The sequence below is a fragment of the Arvicanthis niloticus genome, chromosome 2, assembly GCF_011762505.2.
Source record: "Arvicanthis niloticus isolate mArvNil1 chromosome 2, mArvNil1.pat.X, whole genome shotgun sequence".
Lineage (NCBI taxonomy): Eukaryota > Metazoa > Chordata > Mammalia > Rodentia > Muridae > Arvicanthis > Arvicanthis niloticus.
Genome location: NC_047659.1, coordinates 38,688,991 through 38,706,621, shown reverse-complemented (window position 1 = coordinate 38,706,621; position 17,631 = coordinate 38,688,991). Strand labels below are relative to the sequence as shown.

The 17,631-nt window shown below is 38.1% G+C and overlaps 1 protein-coding gene across 1 annotated transcript in view; it reads left to right on the top strand.

Annotated features, from left to right (window-relative positions):
* Nucleotides 1–302: 302 nt before the first annotated feature.
* Fap (fibroblast activation protein alpha) overlaps nt 303–17,631 on the top strand; it is a 71,408-nt gene continuing 54,079 nt past the window's right edge. The window contains exons 1-3 of the mRNA XM_034495040.2: nt 303–441; nt 767–851; nt 16,806–16,904. Of these exons, the coding sequence (XP_034350931.1) occupies nt 436–441; nt 767–851; nt 16,806–16,904 (190 nt within the window). The 5' untranslated portion in view covers nt 303–435. The remainder of the gene's footprint in view (nt 442–766; nt 852–16,805; nt 16,905–17,631) is intronic.

The window sequence follows — 17,631 nt, the reverse complement described above, 5'->3', positions numbered from 1 at the left end:
GAGGAGTGTAGCAAAGATTGTTACCAAAGTGGCTCGAGGGATTTCGAGGAGAAATGAAATGTAAACCTGAACCAAAAAAAAAAAAAAAAAAGTGAAATAAAACAGCCTCTGTATGACAACTTAAGCAGATGTTGGTGTAGAATTTACAAGGATGAGAGAGCTATAGAGCCTCCCTCCAGCCACTCATAGTTCACTTAAAGGCCAAGAACGCCCCCAAAATCTGTTTCTAATTTTACAGAAATCTTTCGAAATTTGGCACGGTAGTCTAAAGTCCGTGGAAAGGGGGGTGGTGGTGGGGGGGGGGGGGGTTGGACTCATGTCCTGACTTCAGCTTCCAACTGGAAGACAGACTTGCGTCTTTTCAACAGTTTTCACAGATGCGGTGACCCACGCTGTGCTGTGAGAATCAGCTAACTTTCAAAAACATCTGGAAAAATGAAGGTTAGTGCGTGCTGTCTCGGGGACGATCACAGAGTAGAGGCTGCCGGGCTGAGTATTGTCAGAGTTTTCTATTCTTTAGAGAAGCTGAGGATTTGTGTGTTGAGTATCGCTTCCTGGTGTGTGTTAGGATTAGAAAATGGATCTAAATATACTGTAGAAACATTTGTCTTAGCAGAACTGGAAAGGCTCCAGCAATTACCGCCAGATCAGTGGAACACAATCAAAAGCTTTGTGAGGAAGGAGAAGTAGGATCTAGGGTTAGACAAAATCTTACCATTTCTTAGTAGGAACTAAGCCCAAACTTAATTTTCTTTATTCTATGTAGACATGGCTGAAAACTGTCTTTGGAGTTACCACCTTGGCTGCGCTTGCTTTAGTGGTGATATGCATTGTCTTACGTCCCTCAAGAGGTAAGAAATTTTCTGATTCACTCGGTCTGCCTAGTGTAGCCTGGAAAATATACCAATGTGTGAACTCAAATGGGTGAGCATTTCCTAAGTACCTATTTTCCAAACTAAGTCTGTTATTTCTAAGAAGATGTATAACTTCACAGTTATGTTGTGTGCAAGACCAGAAATACTGGAGATTTAAGGGTAGGAAGAGATTTACAGTGTTATTTCAGCAATAAAAAAACCTGAGAGCTATTATGCACCCCTCCCACCACTCCCCAAAATACACGAAGAAGACAAGATTTGATAGGCCTTTCAAGACTATATTTTTAACTAGCATTGTTTTCTATTACTAGATTTGCCTGGTAGCAAGTAAAAATAATGAGTGAGAATAGAAAAGTTAAAAAAAGAACCCATGAAGGCTTTGAAATCACTAAATAGCACTTCCAAAAAATTTAAGGAAGATGTTCAGAATAGAAATCTCAGGAATAGCCATATAGGAAAAGTAAAATTCTTGTTCTATATACAGTAGCAATTAACTATTAAATTAGGAGGCTTATTACAGTTAAGCAAGCATTATCAAGATAAATTGGTTGTTTTTTGGTTTTTTATTTATTTATTTTTTTATCTTGTATAGAAAGGCTTAGGTTGGCAAGGATGTCACTTGACTGAGACCTGGAAGATGCACTGGTTTTTGAAACTAGCTTTAATTTTAATATTACCAAGTGGTAATAAACTATGGCCCTGTTATTCTGAAAATTCCTATGAATAGCCACTTGAACTTCTAAAGCAGAGATATAATGTAACAGTGGCAGAGTCTGTATCATAGGATCTGGGAAGAACCAATGTTCAAAGTTGATCAGAACCAGGAAACATCTGTGGTTACAGTGAACGGAGTGAACAAGGGTTAATGGCACACAGCCTGAGCCAGAGACCATGCCAGTCCTGAATTCTCTGTTGCTTTTTAAAATTGAAACATATACAGCATACAAAATCTTGAAGAGTTCAGAATGCCCATGATCCTTTCACAGAATTGCAAAGTACAGAATAAACTGATGAAGGCAATGTCCTTGGGTCTACACTTTTAATTTTTAGCTTGCATCTTCCTGTGCTTATCCTAAAACAAGATTTTCCCTGGGCTATCGAAACGTATACTCCCATTTTCATAATTATTAAACTAGAAGATTGCCTCAACTCTTAGAGGACACAGTCCCTTCAACAGGAGCTATTGAGTGCCTGGCCAGGTCTCTGACCCCTTCAATCCAGTCTAGTAAAAATTAGCCTCTGGCTTTTACAGACACTCACCAGAGCTTGAAATGAATATTCTGCTTTCTCAAAAATTAACAGTTTTTGGAATAAAAGTACATGAATTTTGTTGAGACAGCCTTTTATGTCCACAAGTGATGCCCTTTGGACTTTGAAGCATATTTCCAATGAGAAGCATATTTATTCATTGCAAATAGCATATAAGGATAGATATTTGGGTCTATACTTACATTTATAGATATAGACATTTGTGTAATTACATATAATCCCAATCTTTATCTTCTTTCCAAGTTTTTTATGAATAGCATACTCAAAAATATGTTATAAACTATATATAACATAAAAGTCCTGTGTTTTTTTATAACATAGATTTCTATTTTCAATGGAAAAGATAATTCTCTAAGTAATTTCCTGTTATTGTGAAATAATCAAATTAACCTCAAGATGATTTTTTTGCATTCATTTACTCCCACTGCAGGAGTAAACAATGCTTAGGACTACTTTTTGGACTGTTAAGTCATTGTCTCGTCATTCTTACGAACACCTCAACAGGTCACCTGAACTACATTTGAGTGAGATTAACGGCTCCCCTCTTCCCCAGTAGGTCTGGGGTCTGGTATGGCTACCTCTTCCTATGACCTTCTTTCTTTCTTCTCATTGTCACGGCTTCACCATGTCCAGGCTGGGGACTGGGCCCACCCTTATTCACATTTCTCCCATGCGGAGAGTCTGAGGTGTAAAGTCAGGAGAAAGTAGGGGAACAAAAAGGAAAAACTAAAAGCTAGGTAGATCCCTACACCACTCATCAGTAACACCACCACTGTATGTTTGTCTCTAGTGCCCTTTGGGCTCCTAGTCCAGAAGCTACATGCCAATGTAACAGAAGTCAAGAAGTATCTATTCATTCTGTTATTCATGCACTAAATGCACCAACTCCCCCAAAATAGCCCTTCCCACTTGCTGTTGCTGAAGTTACAAAGTTCAGGAGTCTCTGTTTCCCTCAGATAGGCAGACAAGGAATAATTTGTCACTCTGCACACCCTAAAATATGTGACCACTGCCATCATTACAGAGGAAAGTTTCTGTCACTCGAGTATAATTGAAATAAATACAGTTGGGGCATAGGGGCCTTTTCCTTCTAGGGTGGAAGTGCACCAAGAATCAGCCTTCACCTTAAAGAAGTTTTGGGGGAGAGAGAACAGACCTTAGGAATAAAAAACATAGTAGTGAATGAGAATTCTCTGTTCAGCTCACTGACATATTAAAAACAAATCTGTACAGCTCTTTCTGAAACCCCTAAAATATTTCATTTTAATTTTAATCCAAACTGAAGACAAACGGGCCTTTCTGCCCTGCAGTATCATGTGGTCTTTGGCTTCCATCCCTTCACCTGACTTCCTTTCTTTTCCTGCCTCCATTTATTCACTCTTGAGGATTTTCTGCCTTGGCGTCTTTTTTATTCCAGCATGAAGATGAAACCAGGTAAAGAGTCAGCCCAGTATCCCTCGGTTTCTGTTTATCTACCTGATGCCAATAGCACAGACTTTCTTGTTTCAAGAGATTTACAAAGATGATAAAAACAAAAACCAGAACTAGAAAGTTGCAAAGGCCCTAGAGTTTAAAAAATTCTCTATAGCCTTCTTTGACTCACAATTACCTTTTATGAATATCACCCTCCTTTGTTTTTTTTTGTTTTTTTTTTTTTGTGTGTGTGTGTGTGTGTGTGTGTGTGTTGTTTGTTTTTGTTTTTTGTTTTTTTTTATTTATGGTACATTACCCTATACAGTGACACACAAGCACTCAGTAAATGTTAGCTTAATTTTTCACATTTATTTATTTTACATGTGTGTCTGTGTGTATGTATGTGGGCATATTTATATGGAGCTCAGAGGGCAACCTGTGGGGGTTGATTCTCTCCTTCTACCACAGGGGTTCCTGAGACCAAACTCAGGCTGTCAGGCCTGCTGACTGTCACCTTTACTTGTCGAGCCATCACGTTCCTAACTATGATTTTTTTTTCATTTCAAAATTTATGACGCATGTTAGATACTCAAAAAAACATTGTGCCTACTCTCTATATATCTTCTTTTCCATCCTAACATGGGGATCTATATGTGATAAAAGATGCTTCAAAGACTTTTCTGCTTGGTTTTTAAATTTTAAACATTTTCTCCTTAATTCTGATATTAGTAACTATTATTATTTAGTAACCAGTATTCTTGTTACTGCTTCTATACTCAACCTGCTTGGCCCTAAAGCAATAAATATTTTAAAAACTTGTGTGTGTGTGTGTGTGTGTGTGTGTGTGTGTGTAAGCCTTAAAATGAAAAAAAAAAAAAAAACAAAAAAAAACAGGACGATAAGGGGAGTCAGGGGCAGAAAGATAAGGAGAGTTGGCGGTATGAAGTTGTGTGAGAAGAAGCAAAAGGACCCACACAGTGTGGAGGATCACACAGTCAGGAATGCAACTCTGGTCATTCCTGAGGAAATGCAGATACTGCTGCTTTAGCCTTGAGCCACCCAGAAGCTCTCTTCCCTGCCTTTGCACTCTCTTCCTATACTGGCTACTGCTGTCAATTTGGCTTAATATGTTTTATAGAAATTTGTATTGGATGTCAATTTTAAAGTCAGATTTCACATAAAAAATATGAAGACTTGGGCTTCTTTACAAATACAGCTTCTTATTTTCCAGTACTAAAAGTAGTCTGTACTGGCCGCCAGAACAACTTGAGCAGAACTTTATTTTTTCACAGTCCTGAGGTTTTGAAGTCTAAGATCAAAGTGCCAACTTGTTTCTTTCTGCTGACTTCCTTTGGTTTGCAGGCCACTGTATCCTTGCTGGACCTTTCCCTTATGTTGGTTTGTCTCTGGTGTTGCTTCCTCTTCTTATAATGACACCAATCCTCCTGGATTAGAGCTCTGCCATTGTGATGTCATGTAACTTTAATTACATCCTTAAAGGACTTGTTTCTAAATACAATCACATTGGGGTTTGCCCTTCAACTTGAAAACTTTCAAAAAATTTATTACATATTTATGTTTTATTTATTTATTATCTATTCATTCATTTTTGGGTATGTGTGTGTGGAGAGAGAGAGAGAGAGAGAGAGAGAGAGAGAGAGAGACAGAGAGACAGAGAGAAAGGGAGACAAACAGAGAGAGAGAGAGAGAGAGAGAGAGACCTGTGTAGAGTTCAGGTCTTCCTTCCATCTTCCACTATGTGGGTCCCATGATAGAACTCAGGTCATCAGACTTGGAGGCAAGCACCTTTATTGCTAAGCCATCTCACTAGCCTTCACATTGGCACATTTTAGGGGACGCAATTCCACTAACAACAGCATAAGAAGAATGATCTATTGATCATTCTTTGAGATGAAACCAGAAAGAACTATGAATCTAGAACTATGTCAGTGAATTAGCAAAGAAAATATAACTACACATAAAAAAGATATACAAAAATGAACCACTATTAACACGTTACTCATTAATAACTACTCATATATTCTATAATGTACTGCAGAAGGTTTTGAATTCATAAATAATTTAAATAGAAAAGAGATTAATATCTTGTAAAGAAGAAAATTTTAAAGCTGTATTTAGGCAAAAATATTATTATTATTATTATTATAACTATAACTATTATCACTCAGCAATTATTTTCATAAAAATCAATTTAGTATAGTGCAACCATTTTGAAAGAAGATGTGAATGTTTTCAAGATTTGCCCAGTATTAATATTTACAACTGTGAAACAAACTCTTGATTTCTGAAGAGTGTAAAGCTTATTTATTTGCTCTGACTTTGAAGGAGAAATGGAGAATTCTAAAAGGTTAAGAGAAAGAACCAGAAAGGCCATGGGCATAAAACGATTTCTGAGTGGAATGTATGTAAATCAAAGTTGTTAGATCACATTCCTCTAATTGTTACTCTAAACCAGAAAATGAATCTTAACAAACTCCCTTTGAATATTGCCAAGTTCTGATTAATTTTATAAAAATAGTCAAAAGCTTTAGATAATTATGTTTATCTGCCTCAGGTTTCCAAAAAAAATTCTTGTACACCTTCCACAGGGACATCTAACCACAGACACACCTTGACAAAAATGCTAATCAGGCTCTAAGGTTCAAGTTGAGGACATGGAAAAGCCACAGAAGGTCCGACTGAGATTTAAGTATAGTAGAAGTCAACACAGTAGGTACAACTCAAGTATAGTAGAAATCAAATCAACACAGTAGGTTCAAAGTGAAATGCTCTTTTTACAGATTAACCAATCAAATACAAAATCTCCCCTTCCTTAATACCCATAATACTCAAGGAAGAGAGCTTATTGCTCATTTTTATATCCTACTGAATTGATTGAAATGATGTAGCAGCTCATAACCTTTATTCACCTTTATTCCTATTAACAGTTAGAAGAATAGCATTAAGATCTGAATTGATTTTATGCAAATCATGATTTTATATTTGACACAAAAGATAATGTGCTGGGTATTTTTAGAGGAATAGATCAAAACACTAGCATGGCCAAAATGAAAATGAAGCAAACAAGCATCTAGGCAAGATAGATGAGATAAGCTTCTCAAACAATTTTACATATTAAAATTCACTCTCCCAAAAGTAAACAGGAGACTGGAATGATACTATAGTATTTAAAGAAACTGAGTGATCTGATGTGTGTGTTGTACTGTGTGTGTGCAACCCCAGGACTCCAAGCAGAGGGTCCCAGTCATGAATCTGAAGTTCAAAAACACAGGCCTGCCCTGTAAGCAGGAACCTTGTTTCAAAACTCTAAAGAAAAAGAGATTGAGTTAGTACTTTTAACATTCCCCCCTCCCCAAAATCTACTAAGCACAGATGACTTTAACAAAGAGTTCCAAATCATTCTAGATTCTAGAGGCCAGTGTTGTATGATGTTAAAATAAGCAAAACAAAAGAAGTCAAGAAGAAAGAAATGTAGTCTAATATACTTTATGACTATAAATCCTAACATTCTCAACAAATTATGATAGTTAACCAAATTCAGTGATATTTAAAAGATTATGCATCAGAACCATGGGATTTCTCCCAAGAATATAAGGTTGTTTTAACATTTTAAAATGAATATAATAAGCTTTTTTAACTGAAAAATAAAAGAACAAAAAGACACAAAGTATAGATAAGGACATTTAGAATATCTTGATCATTTTTGTAAAAAAAGAAATATACAAAAGAGAAGGCGTAGCAGCACACACCTACAATGAAAGCACTGGAGATACAGAGGCGTAAGAATAGCTGTAAGTTTGAGGCTACCCTAGTCTTCTTAGCCAATTCCAGGCCAGTCATATAGGAGACCCACTCTCAAAACCCAGAATAAGTAAACAACAGAGTCAACATACAAAGACATATTTACGAGGGGAAGTTATTAGCTTGGCTCTCATGACATAGTCCTAAGAGTCCAGCAATAGCTCTCTGCATGTGGGAGAGACTTGAGAGTTTGATAGCTGTTGAGTCTACATGGCTGGATGTTTGAGCATTCCCAATTGGATTCCTGTAGAACTGCTAGTTTTCAGACTATGCTGGAAATGGAAAAGATTGGGTTCAATGACAGTAACTATGGTGATGGCAGTGGCAGTAGTAGAGCAGTAGATGCACACACATGCAAAAACAGAAGGTGTGCAGGCAAAAGGGAGTACTACTCCCCCCTCCCCCCAGACTTCTTTATATGTGGACCCATCCTTGAGGGTGATTGTGGCTATTTCAGGAAAAGGATTTCCTTTCTCAGTCAATTCTTCAAAAAATACCATCACAGACATGCTCAGAACCACACCCTTAGTTCATTCCAGATCCAATCAAATTTGACAACCATGATTAACCCATAGTATATACACTACCAGTGAAAGTTCCAGAAAGAGGATAGACATACATGGGGAACTATCTCAAGTTCAGTGATTAGAAAACAATACTTTTACATGGTAAAAATCTCTAAATTGAAATCTATATTTATATTCTACACAGTTTTAACAGAAATTGAGGAATTGATCCTCAAACCCATAAAATAGCTGAACACTACTGAAAAATAAACCACAGGGATGTGTACCTCATACAGCAGATATAATTGCAATAAAGACATCATATTTCTAGCACAAAATCAGATGGATGAATGCACAGAATAACATAGTACAGACATAAAGCTTTATGATGGAAGATGGCTCAGTGGGTAGACGCTATGGCCTTGAAGCCTGGCAATCCACATTTGATAACCTGATGAAGGATCTCACATGAGGAACAGGGTGCAGTGCTATATATCTGTTCACCCAGGACTCCTGCAAGGAGACAGAGAATCATCTCAGAGCTCACTGGCCAGATATCTTGCTGCAGAACAGGGAAGAGAAACTCTGCCTCAACAAGGTAGAATCCCAGAGTTGACTCTCAAAAGTTTTCTGACCTATACAAATGCACCATGATTTCTCTCTCTCTCTCTTTCTCTCTCTCTCTCTCTCTCTCTCTCTCTCTCTCTCTCTCTCTCTCTCTCTCTCTCTCTCTCTCTCTTCTCTCTGTCTCTCTCTCACACACACACACACACCACAAGAAATAATATTTAATTAATTTTATAGCTACCTCAAAATCAGCTGGGGCAAATATTAACAGAAACTTCATTTGGAACAATTGTATGTTCATGTGCAAAAGAATAAATACTGCCCTCATGCCCTGCAAAAAATTAACTCAAGTGGACCAAAGACCTAAATAAAAGACCAAATTATTAAAACTCTCAAAACTCAGGGAAAATCCTAGACCCTTGGGCTGAGTGTTAACTTCTAAACTATGATCAATAATGCAAACTGCAAGAGACAAAACAGGTAAATTGAAACTTTTCAAAAGTTAACTCATTTAAGTTGCCAAGAATAACATCACAATAGTGAAAAATCCTGTTCACAAAATGGGAAGACATATTTATGAAGAGTGTACCTAACAAACAAGTTGCGATGGGGTCTACAAAGACTTTTAGCAACTCATAATGAGGAGGGAAATACATGGTTGAAGGTCTGTCTGAGGATGTACAGAGAAAATTAGCAAGTGCCTAATAAGCTTGTGGATGGTGAAATCCGTCATTAGAAAACTGCAAACCAAAACCACAAGGGAATACCAACAAGGAAATAGCAGGAAAGTAAACCATCCTCTGAGATGCAGTGCACCGAGGAAACACAGTAAAGCGGAGTAGGGGGATCATAGCAGTTGGATTTAAACAAAGACTAAGGAAAAAGAAAAAGTCAAGGGTCACTCCCAATCCTTTCAATGGAAGATTTGTAAAGGGCACGCAGTACCACTTATGGTGCAGGATCTAGATAAGGGGCATTGGGATTGTTTCATTTTATCTATTCTTTCTTTCCCTTTTTCATATTTTCTCTTTCTCCTCTTCTTCTCCTTCTCCCTCTGCCTCTCTCCATCTCTGTGTGTATATGTGTAACTACTCTACCATTGAGCTATCCTGCTAGCTCGTTGTTACATGAAGATGTTAAAAAGTTTCACTGACAGGACTGGAGTTTATAGAAATGGGGTTCAAGTTTGGTAGTGGTCTTAGGGGTGGGTCCCCCAAGTTGTGTATTATCTTCAAAGAATGAAATGATTTCTGAATGTAACTCTTCCTCGTGTCCTATGCAGTAGCAATAAAGGAGCTACATGACATTTTCAAACAGGAGTTAGAAGAAGATGTGCCACTAAAGGAGACTCACTCTTAAAAACAGACAAGGATGTTTTTGTGTTTATGAATCGCCACAAGGCTCTTGCATGCCTACTTAGACTCTATACTGCCCATGTCCCATGATCTGAAAACAGTTTACAATGGGAAATCTTGATGCTTCCTTTGAAGGACTTGTTATTCAGTATAGGTGCTACCCTCCGAAATGAAGAGCTACTTGCCTCTTTAACCACTCAGCAAGTGCTCTAGAAAGCTCTTTGCTCACAAACGGCTCAGGTTTCTTTTCATCCATGCTTTGAAGCGTAACTATTCAATGTCTTGTGCATTGTTTGTCTCTTGTTCTAGTTTTTGCATTTGTTATTGTTTTACTACAAGTGTGCTTTCATGTTAAACTATAACGGTAAAGTACTCAGCCTCTATAATCAGATGGATTTAAAGTCCAAGTTTGCAATGCATTAAGCATGTTAGTTGGCCTCTCTAGTTTTCAATTCCTAACTTGCAAGCAGTGTTCACAACAGTAGACATCTCAGAGGGGCGCTATGAAGACTTAATTGGCACATGTGTGAGAGCGCTTGCAACTTAGTAAGTTGTAACATAGCCTGTTCCTGACAGAAAATTGCTTCAGACCCTTTCTCGAAGTTGTCAGTCTTGACTCAATATTTGATTTTAAATAGCTTTAAGTATATTTTTCACTCAGCTATTTCCTGAACGTATTCCTGTGGACCTACTCCAAAAATAAGCATGACCCGTGTGACGCTTAGAATAGAGCCTCCATTAAAACAGGCTCTTCACAAAGCTGGTTAGAGGATGGGAACAGTATTCTGGGGCCATTTGGCCTCCAGAGTGGCCTTGTGGCGTCAGTCCCAACTCATTCATGAAAATGAGAACAAAAAGATCTGTTCATCATTGTGTGCCTACTTAATATGACCCACTCCTCCGCATGTTTCCTGACAAATGTGAGCATAAAGCTTGGATATTTCTACTCCGATAAACACTCTCAATCTCTTAGGATCAGTCAATTAAATGGCAGACACAGCCTCATAAAGACACGAAGTTTTCAGAAAGAGGGCGACAGCGGCTCATTACTTGCTTCTGAATCATTTCATGATTCGTAATTTCTTAGATACATAATTGAGCTAACTTCCAGCTTCACTTAATATGTTGAAAATTCAAATAATTAAAGCATAACTAATTAGGTCATTTAAGTGCTGTATGAGTAACCATGCTCAAGACGGGCCAAATTGAATTTGCAGCGCAGCCAAGGATGGAGTGTTAAATGGGCAAGTGTCAGTTGTGTAGAGCAGACAGAGATTCTTTGACAATTGCACTCTGTTATTTTTAAGCCAACAGAGTTTGGAACCACAAAGGCAAAGCCTCCATTCTAAAGTCACCCAATCATTATATTCCAGCATCAGCCATTGTTTGGAAAATGATTATAAAATCTATTCCTCCAATCATTTGAATAATGAAATGTTTCAATGCAGCAGCGATCAAACTTGTTTAGTATGTTTATTTTCATATACATTTTTATACTGTTTTACACATGTGAGCGTGTGTCCATGTTCAAGTCACACGCACACGCACACGCACACGCACACACACCACAATCAATGACCAGGGTGCCTTCCCTGTGATCTTCCATTTAACTGGAGCAGAATCATCAGCTTGCCTTGTCTTCTCTTTTTTGGGGATCTGTAAAGTGGTTTACACCTGAAGGAGCTCCCACTGTGGACAATGCATAGGATCATCTTATAGGAACATAAATGTTGACAGAGATTATCCACGTTTCCCGAGAGCTATGATCACTATTTAGTCTGGCAGAAACTATTCTCCATAACATGCAGATTGCTATACAACTTTACAAGCTCCTAGAAGCTTGTAGTTAGGAGGCAGATCTAATGATGTGCGGACGGATACACTGAACAAAGCAGACTTAGTAAAGCAAACAAGAATTATCCAGAAGCATGGGAAACATTACCAACTACCAGACCTAACACAGAGGCTCTGTTTCAGTGAGTTTGAATTTGAGAAAAACTAAGTATTTTGTTTTAAATTGTGTTGGCCTGCTTTAAATGTTTGTTTTTTCTTGCTTATTTTTGTTTACATTTTATTTATTTATTTATTTATTTATTTATTTATTTATTTATTTGAGACAGGGTTCTGCACCATAACCCAAGCTGGCCTGGGAACTCACTTTATAGCCTGGGCTAGCCACAAAGGCATAAGAACTTTCCTGCCTGGGCCTGCCTACTGCTGGGATGATAGGCAGAAGTGGCCATGCTGGGCTTTAGAAACTTGTTTTCTTTGTCTGTTGCAGTGCTGAAGAGCGAACCCCATACCTTGTCCATATTAGACAAGCACTCAACCTCTGAGTTATATCCATGTCCCTTTCCTTTTTACTTTTTATTTTGATATAGTGTCTAAGTTGTCTAAGCTGACTGAATGAATTCAGTAGACTGTATAGGCCTGAATTTTCTATCCCCTTACCTCAGAATGGCTAGGATTATAGAACAATGCCACCTGGCATAGAAGCCTATCTTTAAGATAACTCCAGATGACTCCAAGGACCAATTAGGGCAAATATTTAAATAAAGCAATACAAAAGTGAAGGATTATGTATTTGTGTATGTATATGTATATCTATCTATCTATATTATAATATGAATGGGCATAGTTTTGAAAGAGAGTGATCAAAAACAAGGTAGCATAGTATTAATACTTAAGTTTTATTATTATTATTATCTAAAGATATTTCTTGTGTCTCTGCTTTTTGTAGAAGCAGTGCACATATTAGTAAGAAAAATCGAACACAGCTTTTGAATTCATAGTTGGAGTCTTATGCCTTATGGAGCTCATAACCAGACATGAAAAATACACATGTTCAATAATGAAGTAGTAAATACGCCCAACTCCAGTGACACTTTTGTAGTTCCAAGGATGGATTAGGTGACAGATGCTAGTGGATGGTGCATGCCCTGATGCTACACTCACAATCTTTGTTATTTTATTTCCACTCCAATGCAATTTGATTCAACCCCCTAGAGTAGAGATGTAAAGACACTTAGCAAATCCCACATGGAACAGAACACCTAATTTAAATTCTCCCTGTTCCACCGGGGATGGATGTAACTGGGCCCAGACTAACATCCACATAGCTACGCTCTGGATACTCTTAGCTTACAAAAGTACCATGATGTTCGAATTACTACCTCAGTCTGTGCCATGAGCCTTATCCTGTGTCTGCACACATATATGTTGTGCATCATGCTTGTTGGAGATAAGTGCCGTGCTCATTATGGCAATTAGTAATATGATTAATACTATTTAAACACTTTACTGATATTTTGAGCCATAATATGACATATGTCAAGTTCTCTAAATAGATTGTTGGCATTTACAACTACTGTGTGCCCATATACATAAGTAACTAACTAGGAAATCATATGAAATATTCTATCAAGCACAACCTTTCTGTATCTTGTAATTTCAAGATTTCAAAAGAGAATAACAAACCCTGGGCATATTCTTGAGAAACTGAATAAGCATCAGGTGACCAATAATGATATCAAAGAGAAAATGTCTAGGTTTTTAAAGTCTTTTGGAAAATTGGTCATAGGTGCAATGTTGGTACTGATTTTATTTACAATCCTAACTATGATGTGTTAGTTAAGGGGTAGTCCAAGAGTAAATGTGGATTTTGCTATACTAAAATACAAGTGCACTTTTGCACTTTCACTTTGTGCACTGCACAATAGATCTCAGCTAGAAATGCATGAACAGAACTGCAGTTTAGTTCATGTTCAACAATTACACAAACAAAAAGCTCCAGGGATCAAATTACTTGGGGAACACTGATCTAAATAATTCTTGGAGGGACTTGTTAGATGGCTCAGTGGGTAAGATATTTCTTTAATAAAACTCAGGACCAAAGTCTGGATTCCTAGCACCCGCATGAAGGCTGGATACGGGTGGCTAGCATTTGCAACCTCATTGTTATAGAGTAGAAGCAGAAGGATGCTGGGAACTTGACAGCCAAAGCAGTAAACTCAGGTTCTCTGAGAAACCTTTTCTCGGGAAATAAGACAGACAATAAAGGAAAACACAAACATTAAATTATGGCATCCACGTGTGTGTTTGTGTGTGTGTATCTGTGTGTGCAAACAGACACACACACACAAGGCACATGCACAGAGGGAGACACAGGTGAAAGGGGGTACATTATTTAAAGATTACTACTGGGCTGAGGAGACAGTTATTCTGCTTGTGTGTGATCATGGGAACCTGAGCTCGAATCCTCAAATATCATATTTACAAAGGCCAGGTGTAGTCCTGTGTGCCTGCAACACCAGTTTTGCAGAGGGTGAGACAGGAATAGTGTGATAGAGAGTGAGACAAGTGAGACAGGAGGAGAGCTGGACCTTTTTGATGGACATCTTAGCTTTAGTTTTAGAGAGAGATGCTGTTTCAAATGAGTAAGGAAGAAAGGGAGAAGCGGGTTATTCAACTTCTCACTAGTCACATCGCATCCATACACAGGAAGCGCGCTTACACACACACACACACACACACACACACACACAGAGAGAGAGAGAGAGAGAGAGAGAGAGAGACAGACAGACAGACAGACAGACAGACAGAGACAGAGAGACAGAGACAGAAAATTAGAAGCAAGGTGAGGCTAATAAACGCTTAATGCCTCACCAATAAAGGGCCTCCTTTCACAAGGGTCCACATCCTAAATGGTTTGTAATCTCCCCCAACAGTGCCAGACACCGAGAACCAAATATTCAAATACTTGGGCCTTGTAAGGAACACTTTTATTTCTTTTAAACCACAATAGCAATCAAACCCATGGCCACATCAAATGTATGGATCATATGCACGCCCGTGGGAATATGGGAATACATTAAAATAGCCTAGGCTGTTACCGTTCATTTAGCAACTTAGTTGTGATTGCAGGACATGTATGAATGTCTCTTCAAAGTGGATGAAGCAGACTTATTTCTTACATTTCCAAGTGAAATCTAGTCTGGCTGACTGGGATTGTCAGTGTCTTCTAGTCAGATCCCTCATTTTTGTGTGAGAAAGCTAGGGCTTGGGACACTCACCAAAGCATTATAGGAAACTAGTGGTAGAATACATACCCATCATTATACTTACATGCCTCTATGCATCCTTCCCTTCATACAAATTCATTCAATGAGTACTTATTAAATGTCTGTATATTCTAGACACCAAAGATATGACGGCAAGTAAAATAAGTTGGGGTCTTCAGGTTTATGGCAACAGTTTGGGTTGCAAAGGAGTTATAGAGCCACTCATAAAAGTCACCCAAATGCACTTATAATTAATTTCAAAGACAACATCTCTAAAATAAAATAGCATATGCTTTGTAATTGTGACAACACAACTTGACTTGAAGGAGAGGGTCAGGGAGGGCTTCTCGGAAGTAAAAAAATAAAATAAAATAAAACATTGAAGCCTAAATGGAAATCATAAAAAGGAGGGTACAAAGAGGTACAGAAGCCCTCCAAAGAGACAGGGGTATTGCAGTGGTTTAAAAGAGAAAAGTTCTCCATAGTCTCTTGCATTTGAATATATGTTGCCCAGTGGGTGGCGCTGTTTGAGGCAATTTAGATGGTGCAGCCTTGCTAGAGGAAGTTTGTCACTAGGGTTGGGCTTTGAGATTAAAGCCTCATGTGACTACTAGTTTGTGCTCTCTTCATGCTTTTATTTAAAAGTGTGAGGTCTCAGCTATCTGGTCCTGTTGCCATCCTGTAACTTGTTAACATCCCTTCCTGCTACAATGTGCTCTCATCACTTTGAAATCATAAAACCAAACAGTCTTCCTTAAACTGCCTTAGTCCCGGCACTTTATCACAGCAACAGAAAAGTAACTGGTGCAGGTGTTGATGGGCTAGAAATAAAAGCCCAGCTTGTTTGGGGTCAAGAAAGTAATGAGGGAAGAGCAGGAAAAACTGGTGGGAGAGGCTGTCCTAGACCTGCCAGAACCTGTAGTCCATGTTTAGAATTTTATCTTTATAATGAGAGTCGTGGCAAGCTATGCAAGACTGTTAGCAGAAGGATAATATTATGGTTCTCATCTTTAACAGTTTTATTTTCACCTGGGTGAATGCCAGACTCATAAATGCTATTTTGAGGTATTGGGCTTTCCTGTAACTTTGAGGTTCTAAGTGGTGGCCTGGAGAAGGAGGAGGTGGGAGGTAGAGAGGATAGAAGCAGATCTACAAAGGGACATTGGGAGGGCATTGCCTTATTGCCCACATGGCATAACCTGGCTGCTTTAGGCCCCTTTAATGAGCTTCTGAGGAGGAAATAAAGCCATGCTAAAAATATAAGTGCTTAGACGGGTTCACATGTAGAAGAAATTTACATGTGGTTTGTGAGCAATATAAGGTTAACCTCTCCATGAGTTTACATAAAATTTTATGATACTTAATGTGGTACTCCCTGTCCAGGTTCTTTTTGTAAGGGTGTGTATCAAGACTAAGAAAGCTGTCTGAATTAACTACTGCCCTTCTTAAAATTTCAGAGGGTAAGAATTCTGGCTGATCTCATTCAAACAAGTGGGATTCTAAAATGTATCCTTGAAAATGAATAGAAAACCAAGCCAAGGTTTTGCGAGTAAGGAAATGTGGTCGAGTACAGAGAAGGGTTTGAAAAACTTAGCGCTGCATCTGAGCCTGGCTGGTAGAGTCACTTATGTAAGGTCCAAAGTTGTTGGAACTTTACTTCCTGTCCTAGAAGTCCTTGACAGGTTTGTTTTACTGCTGAAAAATAATGTGCCAGCAATTTTACAATCTTCACCTTCCTCTACACAATCCCCTCACTTCCCCTCCCCACATTTACCCATTGACTGTCAGCAAACTCAGCCTCTATTCAGGAGTTAAACAGGCACTTTGCAATGCCAGAGAGCTTACCATCACCTGAGAATGAACAGATGAAGAACAAGTTTAGAATTTAGTTGGGCGATTAACCTTGTTGCTAATTATATCTTTCTTCCTCCCCCTAAGTTTACAACCCTGAAGGAAACACAAGGAGAGCTCTTACCCTGAAGGATATTTTAAATGGAACATTCTCATATAAAACATATTTTCCAAACTGGATTTCAGGTAAATGAATGAATTTTTTTCCAGATGTTTGTAATTATATATATATATATACATATATACATATATGTATGTATGTATGTATGTGTATATATATTCACTGTTAAGGTTCTTTTATAATAACTGGAGCTACTGTTCAGCAGTTGAAACAAAGAGATGGATTCTTAGGAATGTTCATGCAAATTTTTTATACCACCATTCATTCTGGGCTTGCACAATTGTTATGAATTCGAATCTAAGCAGGAAAGCAGAAGTTAGGAGGGCTGTGCTGGAATATTGTCAGTGAGTGACATTGCTCTTGGGAGTGAGTAGCAGGTCACCATTTAGGGGAAATCAAGAGAATTTGACCCAGTTGGAGCATCCATCATTATTCTTAACAATCCAAGGACAAGACAGTTCCCTCCAGACAACAATATCTTTAAGGGTTAGAGAATCGATACTCATAAGTCTTGTAATCAGAACATGGTCAAAGAAATGGTGAGGTTAAGTAGATGATATGATACTTGTATATAAAGGGTCATTTACCAAGATAGAGTATTGCCTATAAAACAGAGAAGATGTAAGTGAAATATCAAATCAAAACAAAGGCCAAATACATTTATTTTCATTATTATAAAGGAAACTCGCCATTTCAAACTAGTTTGTCCCCTTTGTAGCTCAGACAAAATGAAATGTAATTTATGAACACCCTGAATCAGTTAGAACAGGGATGTTCTAGTAAATGTGCTGT